This window comes from Micropterus salmoides, unplaced genomic scaffold, assembly GCF_014851395.1.
Source record: "Micropterus salmoides isolate LMB-PRFRI ecotype aquatic unplaced genomic scaffold, ASM1485139v1 Ms_hic_scaffold_23, whole genome shotgun sequence".
Taxonomy (NCBI): domain Eukaryota; kingdom Metazoa; phylum Chordata; class Actinopteri; order Centrarchiformes; family Centrarchidae; genus Micropterus; species Micropterus salmoides.
Window position 1 is genome coordinate 6688001 of NW_024041484.1, and position 20079 is coordinate 6708079.

Sequence of the window (20079 nt, forward strand, 5' to 3'; positions counted from 1 at the left end):
ACAGATCAAAGCCTTTAAAAATGCCCTTGAGAAGGACTTCTATCTGCTGACTGTGACCCCTGACCTCTCGAGGAGCAGCAGCCACAACGATCACTGAGGATAAATGAAATACTACATTCTTTTTGAGTCATGACTTTATTTTCATGCATGCCTCTTCGATTTAGAGCGATTAAAGTGAACCGAGCTTCATTCTGTTTTAAAGACGCCTCAGAGAGAAAACTGTTCTGAGGGTCCTCTGTAAGGAGTAACCGCTGTATTTTCTGCCAATCTTCACACTCAATGAAAGAGATGCTCTGTGGCTTCTTAGTGAAAACCGTATTTAATAACACTAAATAATGGTGTATTTAGCGGACAACTTGCAGAGGAAAACAGTTCACAAAAATACATTTTTAACATTACCCTGACAAAGTCCCGGGAGGTTTTCTCCTTCCAGTTTGTCCCGAATACTCCAGAGAAGCTGCCTAGCGCTACAAAGGCACAGAGGGAAGGTTAGAGTGGAGCAGCAGAATTCAGTCAAGTATCCATTTGTAGTGCTGCACATTTACAACTAATACTAGATTTTCAATTTTTTAGGATTACAAGGATTATTAAAGTAACTTTAATTCACTTGATCTTAAATCAAAGTACCATTTTCAACTTAAAGCAGACACGCTAAATTTTGCAGATTTAGTAATATGCAGATATTCTCCACTAATTAAATGTAAAGAATCATCTGTCTAAAGTTAAGCATGTTAGAAGGTTTCTTTGTTGGATAAAGCGCTAATATGTGCGACAAATGAGACACCACTTTGACTGTAAATGACTTGTCTATCCCGTTTCACTATCTGAACACAATCTTAGTGAGGTTGGGAACGTACAGTCATCAAAGACTCCGGCGTGGGCCAGCAGCAATGTGACCAGTTTGGGGTCCTTGTCCAGCTGCATGGCGTGCTTGCTCTCGTTGGAAAGCAGAGTGCAAACGTTGACAGCGAAGTCCACTTCGTTGGGTAGGCCCGAAAGGAGAGACAGCACCAGTTTGTTGTAGTCACACGGCGGAGCGAAATCCGTAGACAGTCCATAGCTTTGGCGGAGATAGTCTGGAAGGGAAAAGAATGCATGTCTCAGGGTTACTATCCACAATAAAAATCATTGAAATGTCAGTGAGGTGAGAGAAATGTGTTTAACTTGTTCTTTGCTACAGGTCATATAATAGAGTACACCCACCTAAACATTTGCTGGACAAGTCCCAGCACATTTTAATACATTGAAATGCTGTTGTAGAACAGGCCCTCCTTAAAATGTCTCAAAAGGGGGAAAATGCCTGTAGTACTGTTGTATTTAAAGCCAAGAAATGAAGCATTACAATACTGCCCACGCAAGTAAAAGTAAACACAAACGCAGTAATGTACCCAGTGAAATGTTAATGATGTGAAATATAAACCACCGTCACGGTATTAAGACGTTTGTCTCTGGGAGAGAAGAAATGAAGCAGGACAAGACAAACAGCACTCAATGTAGAGGGGTGTGGATTTTAAAGTCATCATTGCAGCATATGATTAGAGCAACAGAGCAGCACAAGAAGAGCAGAGCCTGTGGTTGCTCTAGTCTCTTGCCTCTGCACACCTTCAGCCCGTTTAACTCCGATGTATTTATCCTTTAACTGAGTTAAAGCAAACCAAATGGGGCATTAAGCTGTTCAGTAAAAGCTCTCTTTAGTTCAAATTAGTTTGATGAGCCTAGTCCTGTCTGACTGAGGAATGAGTGTTTTCTAACTTCTAATTTTGTTTGTCTCTGACTCTGTCAACCTCCGTGATGGGTTTGTTTTTATAATTAAAAGCCTTTCAATCCTAAATAGTGAAGGATCACTGTGTGGGGAGAGTATCATGACTTGTGAACATGAAATGTTATTCAGCAGCTCCAAATAACAGATGATCTGGTGTGTGACAGTGCAATCATTTTCATGACCAGGTCTCCTCCCATCCTATGGTCTGATTTTATGCTATCATTCAATGTGCACTGGTGTCATTTTTCCCCCCATACAGTGGATATTTCAATTTGGTGAAGGATCTTTGGAGACGGCTGCCTCTGGAAACCAATCATAAAGCAGAGAGGAGTCCTGCTGAGTGAATTTGATTTCCATGCTGAAAAGGTTTGTGCAGGCAAATGTAATTCAGCCAAGTTGCCACTATAGCAGCAACAGCTCCATAAACCTGCCTGCTCGTCCTCCAACACCTGCAGCGAGCCAGCAGTCAGCAAAGGACTAGGGCAACTCATCAGCGTAATCCATTACGGAAATACACGAATTTGCATATCGTGTGTTGGCACGTCGCAGTGAAGTGCTGCACCCGATCTAAGCAGGGCTTTCCCCGGAGAACAAGCTGCAGCTAAAAAAACTTCACCTATGACGATCTAAAGTATGGGAGATCCCATAATGTGGTGCTCTAAGCACTGCAAAAGGCTTTTTGTTTTTTTAAAACAGCAGTACAACTGCTGTGCAGGAACACATGAAGCAAAAGCGTCCCGGATTGCTTTGTGAAGACGGCAGCAAGACAGCAATCTGTTCACTTTTTGTCCCCAACCAAGCACAATGTGTGTGTTTGTTTCAATTAGCAGTAGTCACTTAAAATTGATTTACTAAATATTTTCTTCATGGCCCACATGTTAAAAGTAATTTCTGCACGACTGCTGTTTTGGTAATGTAACATTACACACCACACGTCACCTACATTGTGTATTTTCTGTTTAACGGCCACATATGAGTGAGAAAATAATGTTATAGACTTGTTGGATGTTGGACAGTCCGAATCGTTTCAGTTATTTCCCTCGACACACTGGTGTACAAATACTGCCAGTGATTATCTTACTGCAAATTAGAGCAATTGTTATATTGATTGAAGTAATAAAAATAATCTTTAGAATAATTGATAAATTAGTTGTCAGATTAATCAACTAATCAAATAATAATCTTGTGATTAAATTGATTTAAAAATCAACAGGTAGTGCTGCCCTATAGGACTGATTTATATCATGCCATTTGACAGAGGAGGCTTTATGAGCAGAGAGAATTAAAAGTTGTCACAGACCTTCAACCAAAACATGACAAGACAACATGGCAGACCAAACCTCAGTGAGAGATCCCCTGACCAGCTATCAAAAATATAACCATCACTGAGCCTGTCAAGCTAACATAGCATGATTTCAGCCTGGCTAGCCTAATACATTGCAATTACATTTAAATCCAGAGCATGAGGCACAGACCAGAGTTCAGTTGGGAAAGGTCTGTAACCGAGCTAGACCGATAACCTCAGCCGTGCAGGCATACCAGCCTGGCATGTTGCAGATGTATCAATATTAATCTATAAGTCAGCTGACAACATGAAAATGTAGCAGAGAAATGCCAAACTAGGTTTCAGGTTATTTAGAAACAGTGTCACAATCAACAAAGCCAAATATCTTACTCTGTATTTATCCTGATCACAATAAAAAAAAAAAAAAAAAACATGAGGGCGTTCTACCAAGCTCTGTAGAACTGAATAGAGCTGCTGAATAGAGAGTCACTACATACATGGCAGTTTATTAATAATATATTAACATGGAAGTTGTCATTTGAGCTACTATTAAATGTAAAACCATTGATTATAACAGCTTTAAAATTCACCTGGGCATGTTTGCAAAAAAAATAAACTATTGTTCCAGCACCACACGCAAAGATTATCACTCAAAACTGCTTTTAAAAAAAACAAACAAAAAAAAAACTTACTATCACACGCTTTCAAAATAAATACAACTGCCCTTTTTGGGGAAATCACTGTTCTTTACTGCCCGACTCATCTGGGCAGCAGATGAGAAAAACATACAAGCCACAAGCAGGGTTCACCACTGTTGGTCGTGTGTCTTTTCCCAAACTGGTCATGTTTTGGAGTCAATCAGCTCAGCAGGAAGAGGGATGATAAAGAGCCCATAGCTCAAGAGCTGGGAGGCTCTAATCTAAAGTGAAGTGGGGGGGAACCAACAAGTGCTTCCTCCATCCCTTCATCAATAACTGCTGTGAGGACAGTCAATTACCTCAGAGAGCAAGTCAGTGGTTAATACTACAACACCGTGAGGCTAAAGGACAGCCCGCATTCACTATATAATATAAACAGGGTTGGACATTGCAGAAGAGGCCGGCACGAAAACATTTAGTTTGAAATATAATGTGGTAATTCAAAGGGTGTTCTTTCATCATCAATTCAGCAGCATGCGTGTTTGGCTTTTATATATTAATCAACGGTGTGTTTAGGCAAACTCCAAGAAATCAAAAGGCACCAACAATTACTGCAAACACACGCTTCATAGCCTTGGCGCAAAACAGAGCCCTGCAGGGTGAAAAGCTTGAAGTACAATAAGAAGGCTCATGAAGTCCAGCTATGACAGGGGTCTTCAGCCAGGTTTGTAAAAGTAAAACAATACATATAGACATTTCTTTCTAACCGTCTCTAAACTTACTGTACCGAATAGTTTGTTCATAACTTTGACATTCAAATTATAAAGCAACATTCAAATGCTGTGCAGGCTGGATTCACACAAAATCCGTGGCTCTTTCCTGCAGGATTTTGCCGAGTTGTGTTAATTTGTGCTGCCGTGAAACAATCAGAGTATAACCATTTTTCTGATTCACTGCTTTGTTCTCGCCAGCGCTGCTCGCTCATTCGCCCCTCTCTCTCCCTCCCTGCTTAAACATACATTCAAGGTTGGACAACTTTGAATGTATGTTTACAAACAGCAACCACAAAATCCTACTCATTCTGCTTGTAGGTGACAAATAATTGAGGATTTTGTCCAAGAATTTGTTTTTTGGGTGATGACGTCATAAAATATGACTACACACATTGAATGCTTCATTCGAAAACCTCAATAGAAGCTTCAAATGTAAAAAAAATGACATTTTGTAAAGGCCTGCACTAAACCTTGCAGTAAATGCTTTCTTTGTGTGAAAACAAGTATTGAGGCAGAAATAATCAGAATGCCCGACAGTTCAAGAGTGCCTGCACCATGAAAACAGCATGGAGATGACTCCGAATTCTAAAAACAAGGTAAAAAAATAGCCAAGGACTTTTAGAAAAATGTAAGTTTGCAAAGAGCTACTACTTCTAAGCTGTGACTTCATATCAGCTTGCTCAATTTGGGGATTATGCAGTTGTTTGTATTGGTTTGAACTGTATGAATAGAATCAATCTGGAGATGCCTAGCTTTAACCAGGCAAAGGAATAGTTTGACTTTCAGGAACGGAATGGGCTCACAGAGCTCTGTTATCCGTAGTTGAAGCATACAAATTGACAAATTAACACCATGTCAACAAGGTTATATGCTAAACGCTCTGCTGCTGAAACACTTCAGAGTGAGTTGATGCCGGACAAAACTGCGGCCCAGCCGCTGCATGTGTCGGTTCGGCTGACGCCTTTATTCCACGTTATCCTCTAGTTTTGTTTGTTATTGTAAAATGCACACGCCCTGTGCCCGCTCTGATAGGGGAGTAGGGCCGTAACAGGAGGCAAATGGAGCTTGTGACTGGCGATCAGATCTGTCACACAGGGATAACAACGGAATAAATTTTTAACTGCATGACTGTTTAAAACGGGTCAGATGTGCTGTTTAATTAACCTACATTTTAATCGCCGTCTTCACAATTAGCTAATCGTGTTCTTTCAAAACGCAATTTCGATTTGAAAACAATTAATCGTTCAGCCCTAGTACAGACCAGTAACTTCCTGGAGTCTTAAAATTCTTGCTTTGCCACACACTTATTCAGACACCAGTTCACGTCATACAACAAAATGGAGGCTTGTTGATTACGGCACATGAAAAGCAGACTTTTTTCCAAACAGTTCAAATGAAAAGCGTTTCATAAAGGGAATACTTTGTCAGACTTTTAGCTTGTAACACTATTAGAGATTTTAAATCTATTTAAACCTGCAATATTCGAGGCACATTTCTATGCATGTCCTTGACCTGTGGGCTGACCAGTTGCACCTCTCACACACACACACACACACACACACACACAGCGCTGATGAAGTGATGCTTCGCTGTAAACACATCTGCGTGTGTATTAAGTGTTTGAGACGGCCAATGAGAAGAAAGGACAGAATGAAATGAGAAACTGAGTGAGACAGAAAAACAAGAAAGTATGCACAATAGAAACTGAATCCACGTACCTGATACAGACATGACAGAGCCAGAAACAAAGAATGAACTTGCGACCGCAGAGATAGCAAGACGGAATAAGACAGCTTCTGAATACTAAGTCATGTGTACACAAGAAGCCTACCTGATACACTGTGTTGCTGGTAGTTATAAGAACTGGGAATTGCACCGATTGGAAGAGAGGCTTTGGGATTCCCCGGCTGAGTTTCTTCATCATCCTCTCCGAAGTGGTGGACTTTCTCATACTTCTCCAAGTATCTGTGGAGGAACAGAAAAGAAAAACCTGACAATGAGCCAAGACTTGCTTGGTGTGAATTTTGCTGTGAATGCGTGCTCTGCTTTCTTTCCAAGACTTGAGTGACTTCAGATTTGTTTGTTTTTTTAATTATGCAGGCACAATTTCCTGCGAGTGCAAAAGCCTTGAAGTTGATGCAGCATTTTCTCTCTGTGATAGTGAGCGCAAAACTATCCATTCGCAGTCTCAGTATAAATGTAAGCAGTAACAGCTTCTTTCAACTAAACACTAACAGTCAGGATTAACAAATGTTCCCCATTAGAGGGAAATCGTTTACTCTGTGATACACTCCACTGTATCTTTCTCTACTTTAGCACAACATCAAAACATTAAAAAGCACTTTAGGATGGTTATAAACAAATCTAGTGTCACTCATACCTAAAAAGAAAAAAAATCTTGAAAAAAATAAATCTTGCTAACCCAGAGACAATATTTACAGGTTTGACTGAAATGTTTCACTTTCCTAACTCCTTAGCTTGTCGGGGTACTGCTGTCATGCTCTCTAGCATAACATAGGGTTCTATAAGTTCACTTCAGCCGTATAGAACTACTAAGATTTCCCACAATCAATTAGGGCTGAACGATCTAATTGCACTTTTTCTGCCAGATATTGCGTTTTTTGTTTTTTTTGTTTAGCTAAAATTCAATATTTACTGCCAGTCTATTTTTGAGGGAAGCAGCATCAAGCAGCACAGAGCAGATGAACTGCGCAGCTGACCAGGGGCCTCATGTATCAGAGACTGCGCAGCTTTCATACTGAAAGATAGCGTACTCACAGAATTAAAAAAAAAAATAAATAAATGTACGCACAGAAAAATCCACATCTATAAAAACCGTATGCATAGGGCAGGTCCTGCGCACCTTTCATTTATACATCCTAATCAACGTGAAACTGAGCGCACATGCACGAGCCACATAGCCCACAATCCTGCTGCACAACATGTGAAAAAGAGAAACTTCACTAAGTGCAAGATCAAGGTGCTGATCACTGAAGTGGAAGAGAAAAGAAATATTTCATTTGATGGTTTGAACTCTTTGATCACCAACAAACGCAAAACGGATTGAGTGACTTTGTGTTACAATAACAGTCAATGCAGCCGGCTCAGAGACTCATACTGGCTGAAATAAAGAAAACATGATCTGACAAAGTGGAAACAGCTTTTCTGATACAGAAATCGAGGTGCTTGTGAGGAGGAAGTTAGAAAGCACATTGTTTGACGCAGCTTGTTCACAACCAAAAGAAAATTCTGAGAGTTTAACAGAATTATATTATTCTAAACAAAGACATTAGTAGAAAGGTAAACATTATATATTGTTGATCACATCAGACCCGTCAGGTTGGTCTGTCTAATAAATCATGGGCCAGGAAATCTTCATGGACACTCTAATCCTTACGCTCGCGTCGTCCTCTGCAGTGCCATTGCGCAGCCATGCAGGATTACGCACAAGTGTGTCACGCAATACAGCAATCATACAAAGCAGGCTTCACACCTTGCCAAAATGATCCCTTCAGTCAGTGGTCTCCCCCACCCTGGGAGATCATTTGAAGATTGAGGTTTGACAGGTGAACACTTTTTTTAATGTCGTTTTTTTTTTTTATTATGTATGGCCTGCATTATGATGAGGATGGAGAGTAGCGATTGTGTAAGAGCTGTTCCTGGATTTATTTCCAGACATTTTAATTTACACAGTCCATATGTGCAGGTGGTGAAGATGTGCCGGGTGAGTCGAGGTGAGAAGCTGTTTGTGCGCCACTGCAGCGTCTCAGTGCACTTACGATCATGATAATTCCATCAGTTAGCCGAGTTTAAGTCTCAAAGGACTCAGAAGCTCAATTCACGTCTAATATCGGGGAAGGGCGATCCTTCATCCTGCCACCTGACATTATCCTGGCTTTATGCTGCGGGTCCCCAACTGACCCTGATTGTCTTGAGGAAATATTTAGCGGACATTGATTTGGCTAATTTTATTTATTTTACAATTCAAAGGTGCAGTATGGAATAGTTATGGCTCACTAGCGCAAGCAAATAACATTGTTGGTCTGAATGTTTGTATGATAAAGTGATAACGTGTGATATGAAGCGAAATTAAACGTAAGAGCCATCATCATCTATTCCTCTCACATTTAATTTTATCTGATATTAAACCACTACATACACGATAAAACTTGTGTGTATTAGATTTTTGATCTGCACTGTAACTGGAGTGGAAACGCTATTTTGAAACATTTGGCGTGTCTGACTTTGGAGTTCGCTGACAGAGCCAGAAAAAAGTTTGCGGAGGGTCCGCACATTCTTACATCACGTTCGTTTTTTTATTTTATTACATCCCACGTGTGCGTGAAAACCAGCGTACATACGGTAACCTTTTTGTGTGTAGGCAGCGTTTATACATGAGCCCCAGGAAAGCTTATACAGTCGGCTATGTTTTAAGCTCTATGTAACTTAACATTAGCTCAATTTATAGAAAGTAACTGGTAGATGTATTTTATCACTACCTACTTGTCCAATGTTGAGAACATCAGGTACAAACTTAGACTAAACTGGTGTAGCTTACAGCTCTGTCCTGTATCCTATAGACATGTACATCCTAAATTATTATTCAGTTTTCAGGTGAGTCTGAAAAAGTGGTTGTTAGGAAAAGAAAGGACAGTGGTGACCGGAGGATCTGAGCTTAGTAAAGCAAATTAGTGATCCTTTTAAGCTAATGAGACGACGTTTCTTTTTGGATTGCAAATAAAATGCTCCTCAGAAGGGAGGTGGTTTCTCATGTTGCCTATTTTTTATATTAAAAGGTCTATAGATAAATGTCAAAAGCTGTAAAAATCAAGACACAAGAAGGCAAACATGAACAATTGTATCTATAATGATTCTGAGGTCATATTAACAGGGTTTTCCTGCCGTTAAGTCTTAGGGGGTGATGCCCAAACATGCTGTGCCATAAATGTAAAATCACTGGAGAGCAACATAACCAACCAAATTACTTTCTCCCAAATCTAATGGTTGTAGTTCCTCCAGTAGACTGAACTTTGGGTGCCGTTTGTTTATTATCTGCTCTAGCTTTTCCAACTATTTGTATGAAGATATGGTGAAAATAATATTGGAAAACTTTTGGTTGGTAAAAATTTTCTTGGGGGAGGAACCCTGACCATGACTACTACAACCACCAAAACATTCATCTGAAGCTCACATAAAACTATGGGAAAACACCAACATTTTAAGCATCGCATGCTCATGGACACAAAAGCAACGCTGCTGAGACACGTTGTGTTGGGGGTTTTATATTCAGACATACTACGCGCACAAAAAAAAGATTTTGCTTCACCTCCGCTGCTACAACTCCATCCTAGGGGAAATCTGGTGTTGCATAGTTTGTCCACCAGAGGGCGCGCTGCAGCTCCTCTTTTAACAACACAGAAGAAAACAATCAGCTGACCGAAGTCTACCGGAGCCAAGTTTACCGCAGCATGCAAAAACAACAGACTGTGTTAGCGGTGAGATGTCACGTTAATTACATGACATAAATTATAATTAAAACCAGGCCCAAACACTTATCTTCTCCTGAAAACATTCATGACTTGCTAACCTTCCCGTTTTTCATTGCCCTCTCCCGGTTTCCTCCCAGCTCACAGCAGCAGTTAAATGTTACGGTAGTTGGGTTGGGTAACGTTACGCTGCTGACAAACGTGAGTGTAGATGCATTTCTCTAACAGTGTGGCAGTTGTAGCTACCGGTCCTCTCCTTTCTCCCTAGTTCATCGTTGTCAATATTCTCTAAAATCGCTTATAGCAGCTCACGTCGCCCTTTGCTAAATTAGCCACAAAGCTAACACTATGTGTTAAACTATAGCTTCTGACGTATTCCAAATATATCTGCGAGCCGCCTGTCTGCAGTTTTAGTCGGCGTGTCGGAAATGATTAAACCATAGCAGACGTAAATAAACGTGAACTGAACAAGAATCTAACACGGCTTCCTGTAGCTTCTCTGTGTGGCATAGTAGACGTGAAACGCTGTAGTCAGAGCTGTAACGGCTCTGGTTGTAGTTATAATGTTAGTTAAATGAAATATCAAAGATGCAGGTCCTCGTTGTAGACATGTAGTATTAGATGCATTCAACAGCAGGTCACTGTAACGTTATCTTAGGCAGCATGATTTAGAGCCAGCTGGTGGTTGAGAAATGGTTTCACCTAGCTTTGGATATTATTAAAGCGTGCTGGCACAGGGATAAATTAGATATGCTACACTGAATGTAGTTATTACGGCAGATTATGTGTTAGATAAAATACACATAGGCAATGCTTATTCTCTTTCAGACAAATATTTAATGATGTGCAATTGTTGTTGAGACTGTAATCTATTTTATTAACAGGAAAAGGTATTATGGGCCACATACAGAACAGCTTTCAATATCGGCCTGTTCTAAATTTAGTTTATACAGTAAAGGGGTCTACTATCCAAATCATTCTCAAAATCTAAATATTGGCTCATAAATCGGCTCTTTTTCCACTGTAAAAAACCCAACTGGGTTGGGCTCTACTTGGAAATCCTTAAAAGAAAACAACTGCCCCAATCTTTAAAAAATGGGGTGAAAAAAATTTCTTGAAAATTCAGCATGAATATGCAAAACTCCTTAATGTGAATTCTGACAATAATTTCACAAGAATAAAATGTGTTATTACAAAAAAAAGTAGCTACAATCTTCAAGATATAGAGAATGTAATGTTAAACACAGTTTGTTAAAGACTGGACTTTTGGTTTGGAAAGAAAACCTGTTGATGCCAGACAGAATAATCAAAACAAAGTCTGAGCTTAGATATTTCAGAAAGGGTGAACTTATTAACCCTTTCTGTGGCATGTTCCATCATAAAAGCTCTGCACTCGTACATATTGTCAAGGAAACCATATGCTCAAACAGAAAACCCCACACTCACGCAATTTAAACATGATAATGGAGGTTAGTGCATCCAACTTAGAGTATGTACCAGGACACTCAAAGTGACCTCAGCAAGCAAGTCATACATCCTTTACTGCTTACGATTCATTGAAAGCACAAATATGTATTTTAGGAACAACTGGCCACTGTTCCATAAGCCAAACAGGCTTATCGGCTGAAGGAATTGAAATGATTCCACTGTAACCCAGTCAAACTATAAACAGATGGACAGTACGTCATGGGGGCAGTGTAAGCAATCGTGGCTGAGAGACACCCAAACACAATCAACGAAGAATCGAAGGGAAAAGACTTCAAAAACTCCCGTACTGTCCGACTGTCCTGAGAAATACAAACTCCACAGAAACAAGCACTTAGACACAAAGAATCAGTGCCTGCAGAATCTGTTTTAACTCAAGATAAAACAATAAACTAAGGATCAGTGTACACAAGTTTTTTTTAACCGTTCAAAAGTTTCATCCTGAACTGCAATTTGATAGATACCGTGAGCTTTCACCTAACTTTACTCGTTTTGGAGTTGAGAGCATTGAGTCATTAATTCAGTAATATGACAGATGTGAAATATCAGAAAATGACATTAGAAAACTGCCATCACAAAACACCATCATAATTTAGAGGATGACTTGCCCAAAAACTGTAAGAATTATCAATAAAAATCTGCCTGCAACACAGACAGCTGTGGGGCCAACATCAAGCGAACAATTCATCTTTAACTGTAGAAGCCTGCACTCATCAACATCCTCCATGAGCATGCAACTACCAATTCAGGATGAACAACTCATAATAATGCAGAGAAAACTGACAAACAAAAACACACGCGCGCTCACACACAGAAAATTACCTCAGTAGTGATACTGTGGTGAACCCTGTCTGTGTGGCAGTGAGTCAGAGTGAGCAACCGCCTGCTTCTGAATGAGGCCCCGCTTGTTCATCGTGGCCAAGGTAATCCCCCGTCCGCTGGCTGCCGGGTGACACGCTGGACTATAAATACACTCAGCCTTCAATTGGGGGGGGGGCGCGTGCAAGAGAGAGCGAGAGACAGAGCGAGAGCGACTCCTGTGCCTACTGCAGCGTCATCAACCACTGTCTGAGACCAAGCAAGGAAAAGGTCTGTGGGTAAAGATGGGTGGGGGCATAGGAGGGAGGTGGGGGTTGACTGCAGCTGCACATGTCTGCACTTCCCCTTTTTTCATACATGCATGATGAGGGGAACATCAATCCCTCCTCACTTGAGTAGCATGTGATTACCAGCCAACGGAAACGAACGGGCTTTCATCATTTTACTACAACCGTTTTAGGGAAATTTGAGTATTATCACTGCTAATGCAGAGGTATGTTTTCCCTCCAAAATGATACAAGTGCAAACCGTGGGAAACTGACGAGGAACGACAAATCGTGAATACACGGAGTTGCAAAAAGACACTGTCAGTTGTTTTGTGTTATTTACAGTCATCCTGATCACACCAGTGCAGATCCTCCTGGTTTCAATTACTCAGTTGCCCAAATGCCCTCAGTGTGTCGGTGTCGGTTGCCCCCTGCTGGATGTGGATGTAGACATGCAAAACACACCCACTGCCAATTCTGGACAGAAATATTTGCTGGGATTTAACAGAGCTGGCTCTCCTATACAGACTGAGGGTGGTTTGCTTTGTCAATAATCGCGGGAGCGTTTACTAATGGCAGAGCCAATTGAGAAAATACTGTAAGAGTTGGATCACTTATAGAACAGACTGTTGCCTGAAGGAAACTTGAAGTCACAACAGAGCACATTATAAAGCAAGAGACAGTTTCCAGCATTCATATCAAGGACATGGCTAATGAATGTTACTTAACACAATGTAAACAGAAAAACCTCAGTTACTTAACATTGTGCTTACAGTGTGCTCTAATTCCTGTGACTCATGGAAGTGCAAAGGAAGAGTCTCATTCACCTCTGTGTTCAATGCATGTATGCACATTGAAAGGTCAACACAAATAAAACCTGTACTAATACTACTCAACCAGGGTTCCAGACTAAAACTATTTTTGGAGACAGTGATAGTTGAGTTAACTAGGAGCACCAATGCGACTTGCAAATATGCCAACTGTGTGTGCGCGCGTGTCCAAATACTCTAACTGCACAAGTTGCGTAGGGCAAACCCCTTGAGTCAAAGCGGGAGTCAATGCTTACAACATTGAGGATTATGGGGAAAAATTTACAAAATAAAATTAAAAATACTGAATTACAACCTTGTAACCTTGATGTCAGCAGTAACAGTAGCGGTAAGTTGATGTGCGAGCTTTCAGTACATCTTTCTAGCTAACCTGGTTCTCTTGGCTTTCTTGAAGCCACCGCCGCCGCCCCAGTTTTATGTACAGCCTCTGATCAGGAAAGACTTTCATACTGCAACACTTCTCTTTGTAAAGAAAGAAAATGACAGAATAAAGTCGCTAACCATGTCTGTCTCCTCGCTCTGGTCCATTTACTGCATTTACCATGAAGGCTTGAATACGTGCACTCCAAATTTAGGTGCGGCTAGCTTAAGTTCTCACAAACGTCTGACAGTGGACACACTCAAAGCTGTGTGTGAGCGTGCAAGCTTACAGCAGCGGCGCAAAACAACGTTAGGAGGTCTTGTTATTGTTATGGCACTCCTTATTTTAAAACAAGACAAGGATTATCAAGTCTCAGTCAAAGTTTAGTTACTAACTCTGGACTAATCAGCAATGAACTGATATAGACTAATGATTAAATATTTTATTTAAAACAAACTGTTATATTGTATTTCTACATTTTTTATTTATGTTAATTTAAATATTAACTTAAGATTCTAGAAAACATTTAATCAATATTGTGTGTTTATACCACATTCTGTTCTGTAGAACTCTACTTATTTTTAGACCGATGTAGCAAACTGTTTTAAAAGGAGGGAGGATTGTAGTGGGAGCACTGGGTGTCAGGTGTGGGAATGGCAAATGGTTTACATGGCTCTGGGGTCAGGTAGACGTGCCCCTTTGCAAATTTTCGGTTTATCACCGAGGCTACGAGTGAAAAGAAGTTAGTCTGGAGCCTGTCAACCCTTGTAAGATTGTAGACATTTCCATTTCAGTTATCAGCCTGGTCAATCTCGATGGCACGGTCGCTCAGTGGTTAGCAGCAGCATTTCCTGGGTTCAAACTAGGCTTTCTGCAGTGACTTCTCACAGTAGTGCTCCAGAAAACCACTAACATTGGTGATAAGGAAAAGATGCTTTCGTGACTGAGTTAGACATTGAACAACGGCATTTCAGTGTGATGGTACACTGTCTCCTTGAATATACTTGAAGATCACTCAAGTTCATCCTACATGGACTGTCCATTTTATATTATCCAATTCAGGAAAATGCTCCAGCATCAGCTGTAAGCCTCAATGAATACACTGGATTAGGGCTAGCCGATGTTTTACATTCACACTGAATGCAAATTTGTTTTTGCTTGATGAGTAAAATGCCTATGAAAATCAAGTTATCAATTTTTATGTATTTTCAGTCAAACATGATGATAGCTAAACTGTGATGAGAACAGTTAAACCACCAACCACAGTTACAGGAATGTTGTGACTCCAGGTGGCTAGCTAGCTCTGGCTATATCATAGTGAATTTTGCTGTCACCTATACAAGAGGGACAGACTGAAAAAGTGGACAGGACAGTGATTGTACTTTATTCAGGCTGCCATGAACCTGTGGCTGCCATGTAGCCAGTTCGCTAACGCTAGCTAGCCAGCAGTCTTCTGATATCTGCGCCAAAACAGATTACTGAACAGGACGGGATCTACTTGGTTGAAGCATCTGGTACACAGTCCACAGCTGTGTTGGGATGACCTGCATTTTTTTAATATGCATGACAAAAGGTCATATCCAGCCTTGCAGGTGGTGCAAGGACTCTCTTTTAATGCATTTTGCATTAAAAAAAAAAAAAACAAAAAAAACCACAATGAAATTGTGAACTGCCCAAGTGTTCCCACTTTCCCGTATCACATGGGTTCTTCAAAGATTTTGCTAAAATGACATTAGGGACAGTGTGGAGAAAATGACGTCATCACGGATGACAACGCTTACCACAATAAACCTGACTAGGAGTATACAAGTCCCTCGTACACACACAGGAATTCTAATTTTTTTACAACATTATTCTCATTTGCATTGAAAAACACTGAAATGATTATGGTGAGTTTAGAGAGGGAATGGACCTAACAAAGATGTTTTATTAAGTCTGTAGAATATTATCTGTAGACCAGGACATCTTTGCAGCACGACAACAATTAATTTAACATATTTTGACACAAATTGCCTTTAACAAATATTGTGATCTGAAAACTGCAGTAGGCCATATTGCTATTTCAATCGAGTTTCGATTAATTTCTCAGCCCTTCTTAGCAAGTGAAGCGATTCTACTTTTAGTGAAAAGCTGCAGCCTACATAACAACCATAGCAAACATGTTAACCATCTCATCCATAATGTGATGGTAAAGCCAGATTCTAGGACCACTGTCAAGAACAAGGCAGAAATGTCTGCTAGTTAGCAAAGACACTGAGAGGAAGAGATTAGGCTATCAGTGTTGGCCAACACTGCTAGAGGGCAGGTCAAATTACAGACAGGCTAAAAACACAAAGTCTCAACAGCCTTCAGATGTTATGTGTGATAGCAACTTTGCTCTACTGCTTTTACTTTGTTAACAGTCTCTTATTATGTTGTATTAAAAAAAAGGCAGAACGCAACACACAAGGTCCACACAGCCTTGACTTTATCCATAACCCGTCATCATCTGAGCATCTCTGAAGTCTGAGCAGCAGCTCGGATGAGGCGGGGGAATACAAACACGGCTAATGCAAGCCAGATCAAAGGCCACTTCATCCAGATGTTTCAGATGAGCGGGAGAATCTATCGACATACACAGGAAGCAGAGTAGGACCAACAAGCATGATGGTACCCAGACTCATATTATAACCAGGTGTGAAAGTTAACACCTGCCAAGCAGAAAAAGGTAGTGAAATGTGTCTGTGGTGGAAGGCTTGGCAATGGTTCAAGGATTTCTTTTTCAGGAGTGATACCACATCTTGATTTTTATTTAATAAAATGACAAAATCAGGTGTGAATTGCCTTTAGTATGTTATCTGAAAATCAGGACTTGACATTGAACTCAACATTAACCACATAGTTTGGCACTATTAACTTCAAGTACTACTTTGGCACATAAATAGATACGTTAATAGACACAGTGGCCTCCAAATAATGTTCCCTGCTTGTAATACATTTTCAGTGATTGGCTGCTCTAAACTTTGTCTATGTCTCTATACAAGGTTCGAGGGTGCCCTGTGTGTTCTCCACACAAGTATTGGCATTCGAACTTTTGTTTTTTTTTTCTCCCCCAACAACCTTAATAGTTAGAAGTTTCCCAATCTTTGGTTCCCATTTGGAAACCCACAGGGCATTGTTTGATATGCAGACAGGGTCACAGGAGCGCTTCAAGATGGATGTCATTATAAATTTGAAATATTTTCATTAAAAAAAAGAAAAGAAAAAAAAGGATGTATTCAATAAGTTTGAAATACTCAATAATTATGATCCCCTTGCAGCAGGCTGGAAAATAGAAGAAAAATGTATGTCCTGCTCAAACTCACATGACAGCTAAAATACTATCTAATTGCTGGGCTTGTGAGAATTTTGGGCCCTAAAGGTGGGGTCACAAGCTACAAAACGGTTGAGAAACACATGGGCAACTAGTCTACAGCTGGTTTATATTGCATTGTGAAACATTCAAATATCGACTGAAATTAGTAAACCTGTGAATCTGATTCCAACTGCTTCTCCACACTGCAAACAGATGAAAGTGGGGTGTCATTTTGCTGTACAGGAAGCAGCATGACTTGGTGGTGGTTGATTCAGCAGAAAGAGTCAAGAGCAGGTATATTTTTCTATCATCACCGTGGGCAGTAAACACCGTCTCTGGTTGCAGAGCTAAAAGCCCAACTTTCTCATAATATAGCAAGGGTCAAGAGGTGAAATCTGTAGCATACTATTACAACCGAGCTCTGATTAATCAAAACACAGTCAATAGATTTCTGCCTCTACATGTCCTCATCAAATCAAGGGTTGATTTAAAAATCACAAATACCTTCTGGATTATTATTCCTCACAACAAATGCCACATGACGGGACTTCACAGAGCAACATTCTCCCCATTAAATAGTTAAACAAGGTTGAAAACTAACAGTTTCTTCTTTTACACATTTCCAACTATGTGTGTAAACCTCATCAAGACAATAGATATAATAGCCTCGAGCTAACATGAGAGTTCCTTGATGTCAGTGCCTCCTGGGCCTGATTTCCTCCCAATGGAGATGCAGCGGAGAGGGCAAACCAGGGTATCTGTCACCTGACTTGGCTTCGGTGTTCAGTGTGCTGAAGTTTGGAAGAAGTCAAAGACTGTAGCAACACCAGAGGCCTTATTTCAAAACACCTTTCATTCACTCTCAAATTACGGCGTGCGCCTAGACAAACTGGATGGTGTTTTACTGAAAAAAAAAATAAAAACACATTCAGGAATGCGTTGCCCCACGAGGTTTGAAAGCTTAGTGCAGACCACTCCCAAATCATATGAAACTACTAATGGAAGAAGAAAACCATGACGATGTGAGATAGTATTGACTGAGAACCATCTAAATCAGTGTAGCCACATAGAAACTGGAAGCAGCCATTAGTAACTTTCACTGAAACAGAGTGCACAGTATACAGATGAAGAACATAAAATGTCAACAAAAGTATAAAGATGTTTATGCTATATTAATAGTAATACTGTTCAATCATTTTCATAAGTTCTTCAAAAACTTCTCAAATCTTCAAACTTTGAAGCAGCATTTTCATTTTCTGTGGAAGCTCTGGTTAAGACATTTTTGCCAAGTTCATTATTTTATTTATTATAAACGGTTCCGTATGGCATTATCTTACTGTAGGTTTCCTGATCAATAATTCTCACTCTCAAGCCTGAACACCTCATTTAAATTTATACAATTTGCTTCAATCAAAAAAAACAGAGCTGCCCCGCCCCCACACCCAACTATGCCCTTAGTGTGTCAGTGATTTGATGCCAACGCTTTGATCCACAGTGTGAATCCTTCCTCCCCCAAGTTGAAATGAAATCAGCACCACTGGTAAGACTGATGTCAAAGCAGCACTTCAACAAGTCGAAAACGAGCTAGAAAAATGTTTCTGGCAAGCATCGCTCACTTATTACTGAGTGACATTCAGATATCAAATAGACGGCAGCAGGAGCTGGCACTGAACTTCAGTGCTGCTTATTAACTCGGCTCAGAGTGGGAAGTGCTGACCAGAGAGAGCCACATCATGATCATCCTATTCATTCAGACAGGGAAACTTGGTCAAACAGGCACAGCACCCTGCATCAGAGAAATCACCGGCTCGATCCCTGCAGCAACGGGGTATCCTTGGGTCTTTCCTGCTTACTCATTTTAAACCACTCCGTTAAAAACAAAGCATTAGGAAGCAGCACTGGAGTTGTCAACTTGAAGTTAGGCTTTCTAAAGTACACAAATACCAAAAGCTACACCAAATAACTGCTTTCAAGATATCTATATCACTAAATAAATTATATTAGTTGTCTTCACATTCACAACAAAGTCATAGAAATGCACACAGAGCTTATACATTTCCAGGGAGTCAGTCGTTACAGATGGCCATTCAACTGGATAATCAAGATTAACAACTGATATTAGCAATCCAACCAGCTCAAGTGTCCTTGAGCGAGGCATTGAATCTGAACCAGCTCCAATGAGCAGATATCCATTTTTGTTAACTGGCTATGACCTCTGACCTTCCTGGATGACAGCAAAATGAACATTACCTCCCACCCGACGTGATTACCCACTTTTGCCTTTAAAAAAACTGGGGGGGGGGGGGGGGGTGCAGCCCTGGTAGGGGCAAGACAAGTCTAGCTGCCTGCTGCTTCTGACAGTCACTACACCAAACTGCTACAAACTTCATAAAATAGCTCCAACGTATGTGGAGACATGAGTGTGATATTCAATGTGTCGGCCGACTAAGCTGTCAGACCTCCTTTGCTCATGCACTTTCCAAAAATATTTTTACAGGTAATAATTACAGTGACTTAGCTGCTCTGAGTAACGGTGGTGGAAATGTCAGGGGGGAAAGCTTTCTTCTTAAACAAGTCATGATGTTAATGGCTTCATATCATTTTCTGCATAGTTTTGTCATCTGCAGGATAGGGCATATCTGACTACTGCATTATGTGCTGCACATGTACTTCAATCACACTCAAAACTAAGACAAAAAATGATTTCTGAATGTTAGTGTTTTACTGAGTGAAAATTTGATCACAGTAACTCCAAAACCTTTGCACTATAGCTACTTCCACTCAAAGAACAGACACAAACAAATGTCGCCAGCCATCTGAGCTCCCAAGAAGAATATTAAACCAAATCACATCATCTTTATACATTAGGTCAATCATACCAAATATGAGGCTGGTTACTGGTAGTTTGTGGCCAATACGGCACACAGAAAGACACAGACTTCCTTCAGCAGCACTGCAAATCTACATGCGCTTGATGCATTTCTCCTCTGTAGCCAATGCTGACAGTTAACTGAACTTTTGAGGGGCTACAAGTCTCATA

The 20079-nt window shown here is 40.4% G+C and overlaps 1 protein-coding gene across 1 annotated transcript in view; it reads right to left on the reverse strand.

Moving 5' to 3' along the window:
* arid2 (AT rich interactive domain 2 (ARID, RFX-like)) overlaps window positions 1-20079 on the reverse strand; it is a 38270-nt gene that overhangs the window by 15571 nt on the left and 2620 nt on the right. The window contains exons 4-6 of the mRNA XM_038738551.1: window positions 6290-6423; window positions 858-1076; window positions 400-467 (exon numbers count right to left, since the gene is read on the reverse strand). Of these exons, the coding sequence (XP_038594479.1) occupies window positions 400-467; window positions 858-1076; window positions 6290-6423 (421 nt within the window). The remainder of the gene's footprint in view (window positions 1-399; window positions 468-857; window positions 1077-6289; window positions 6424-20079) is intronic.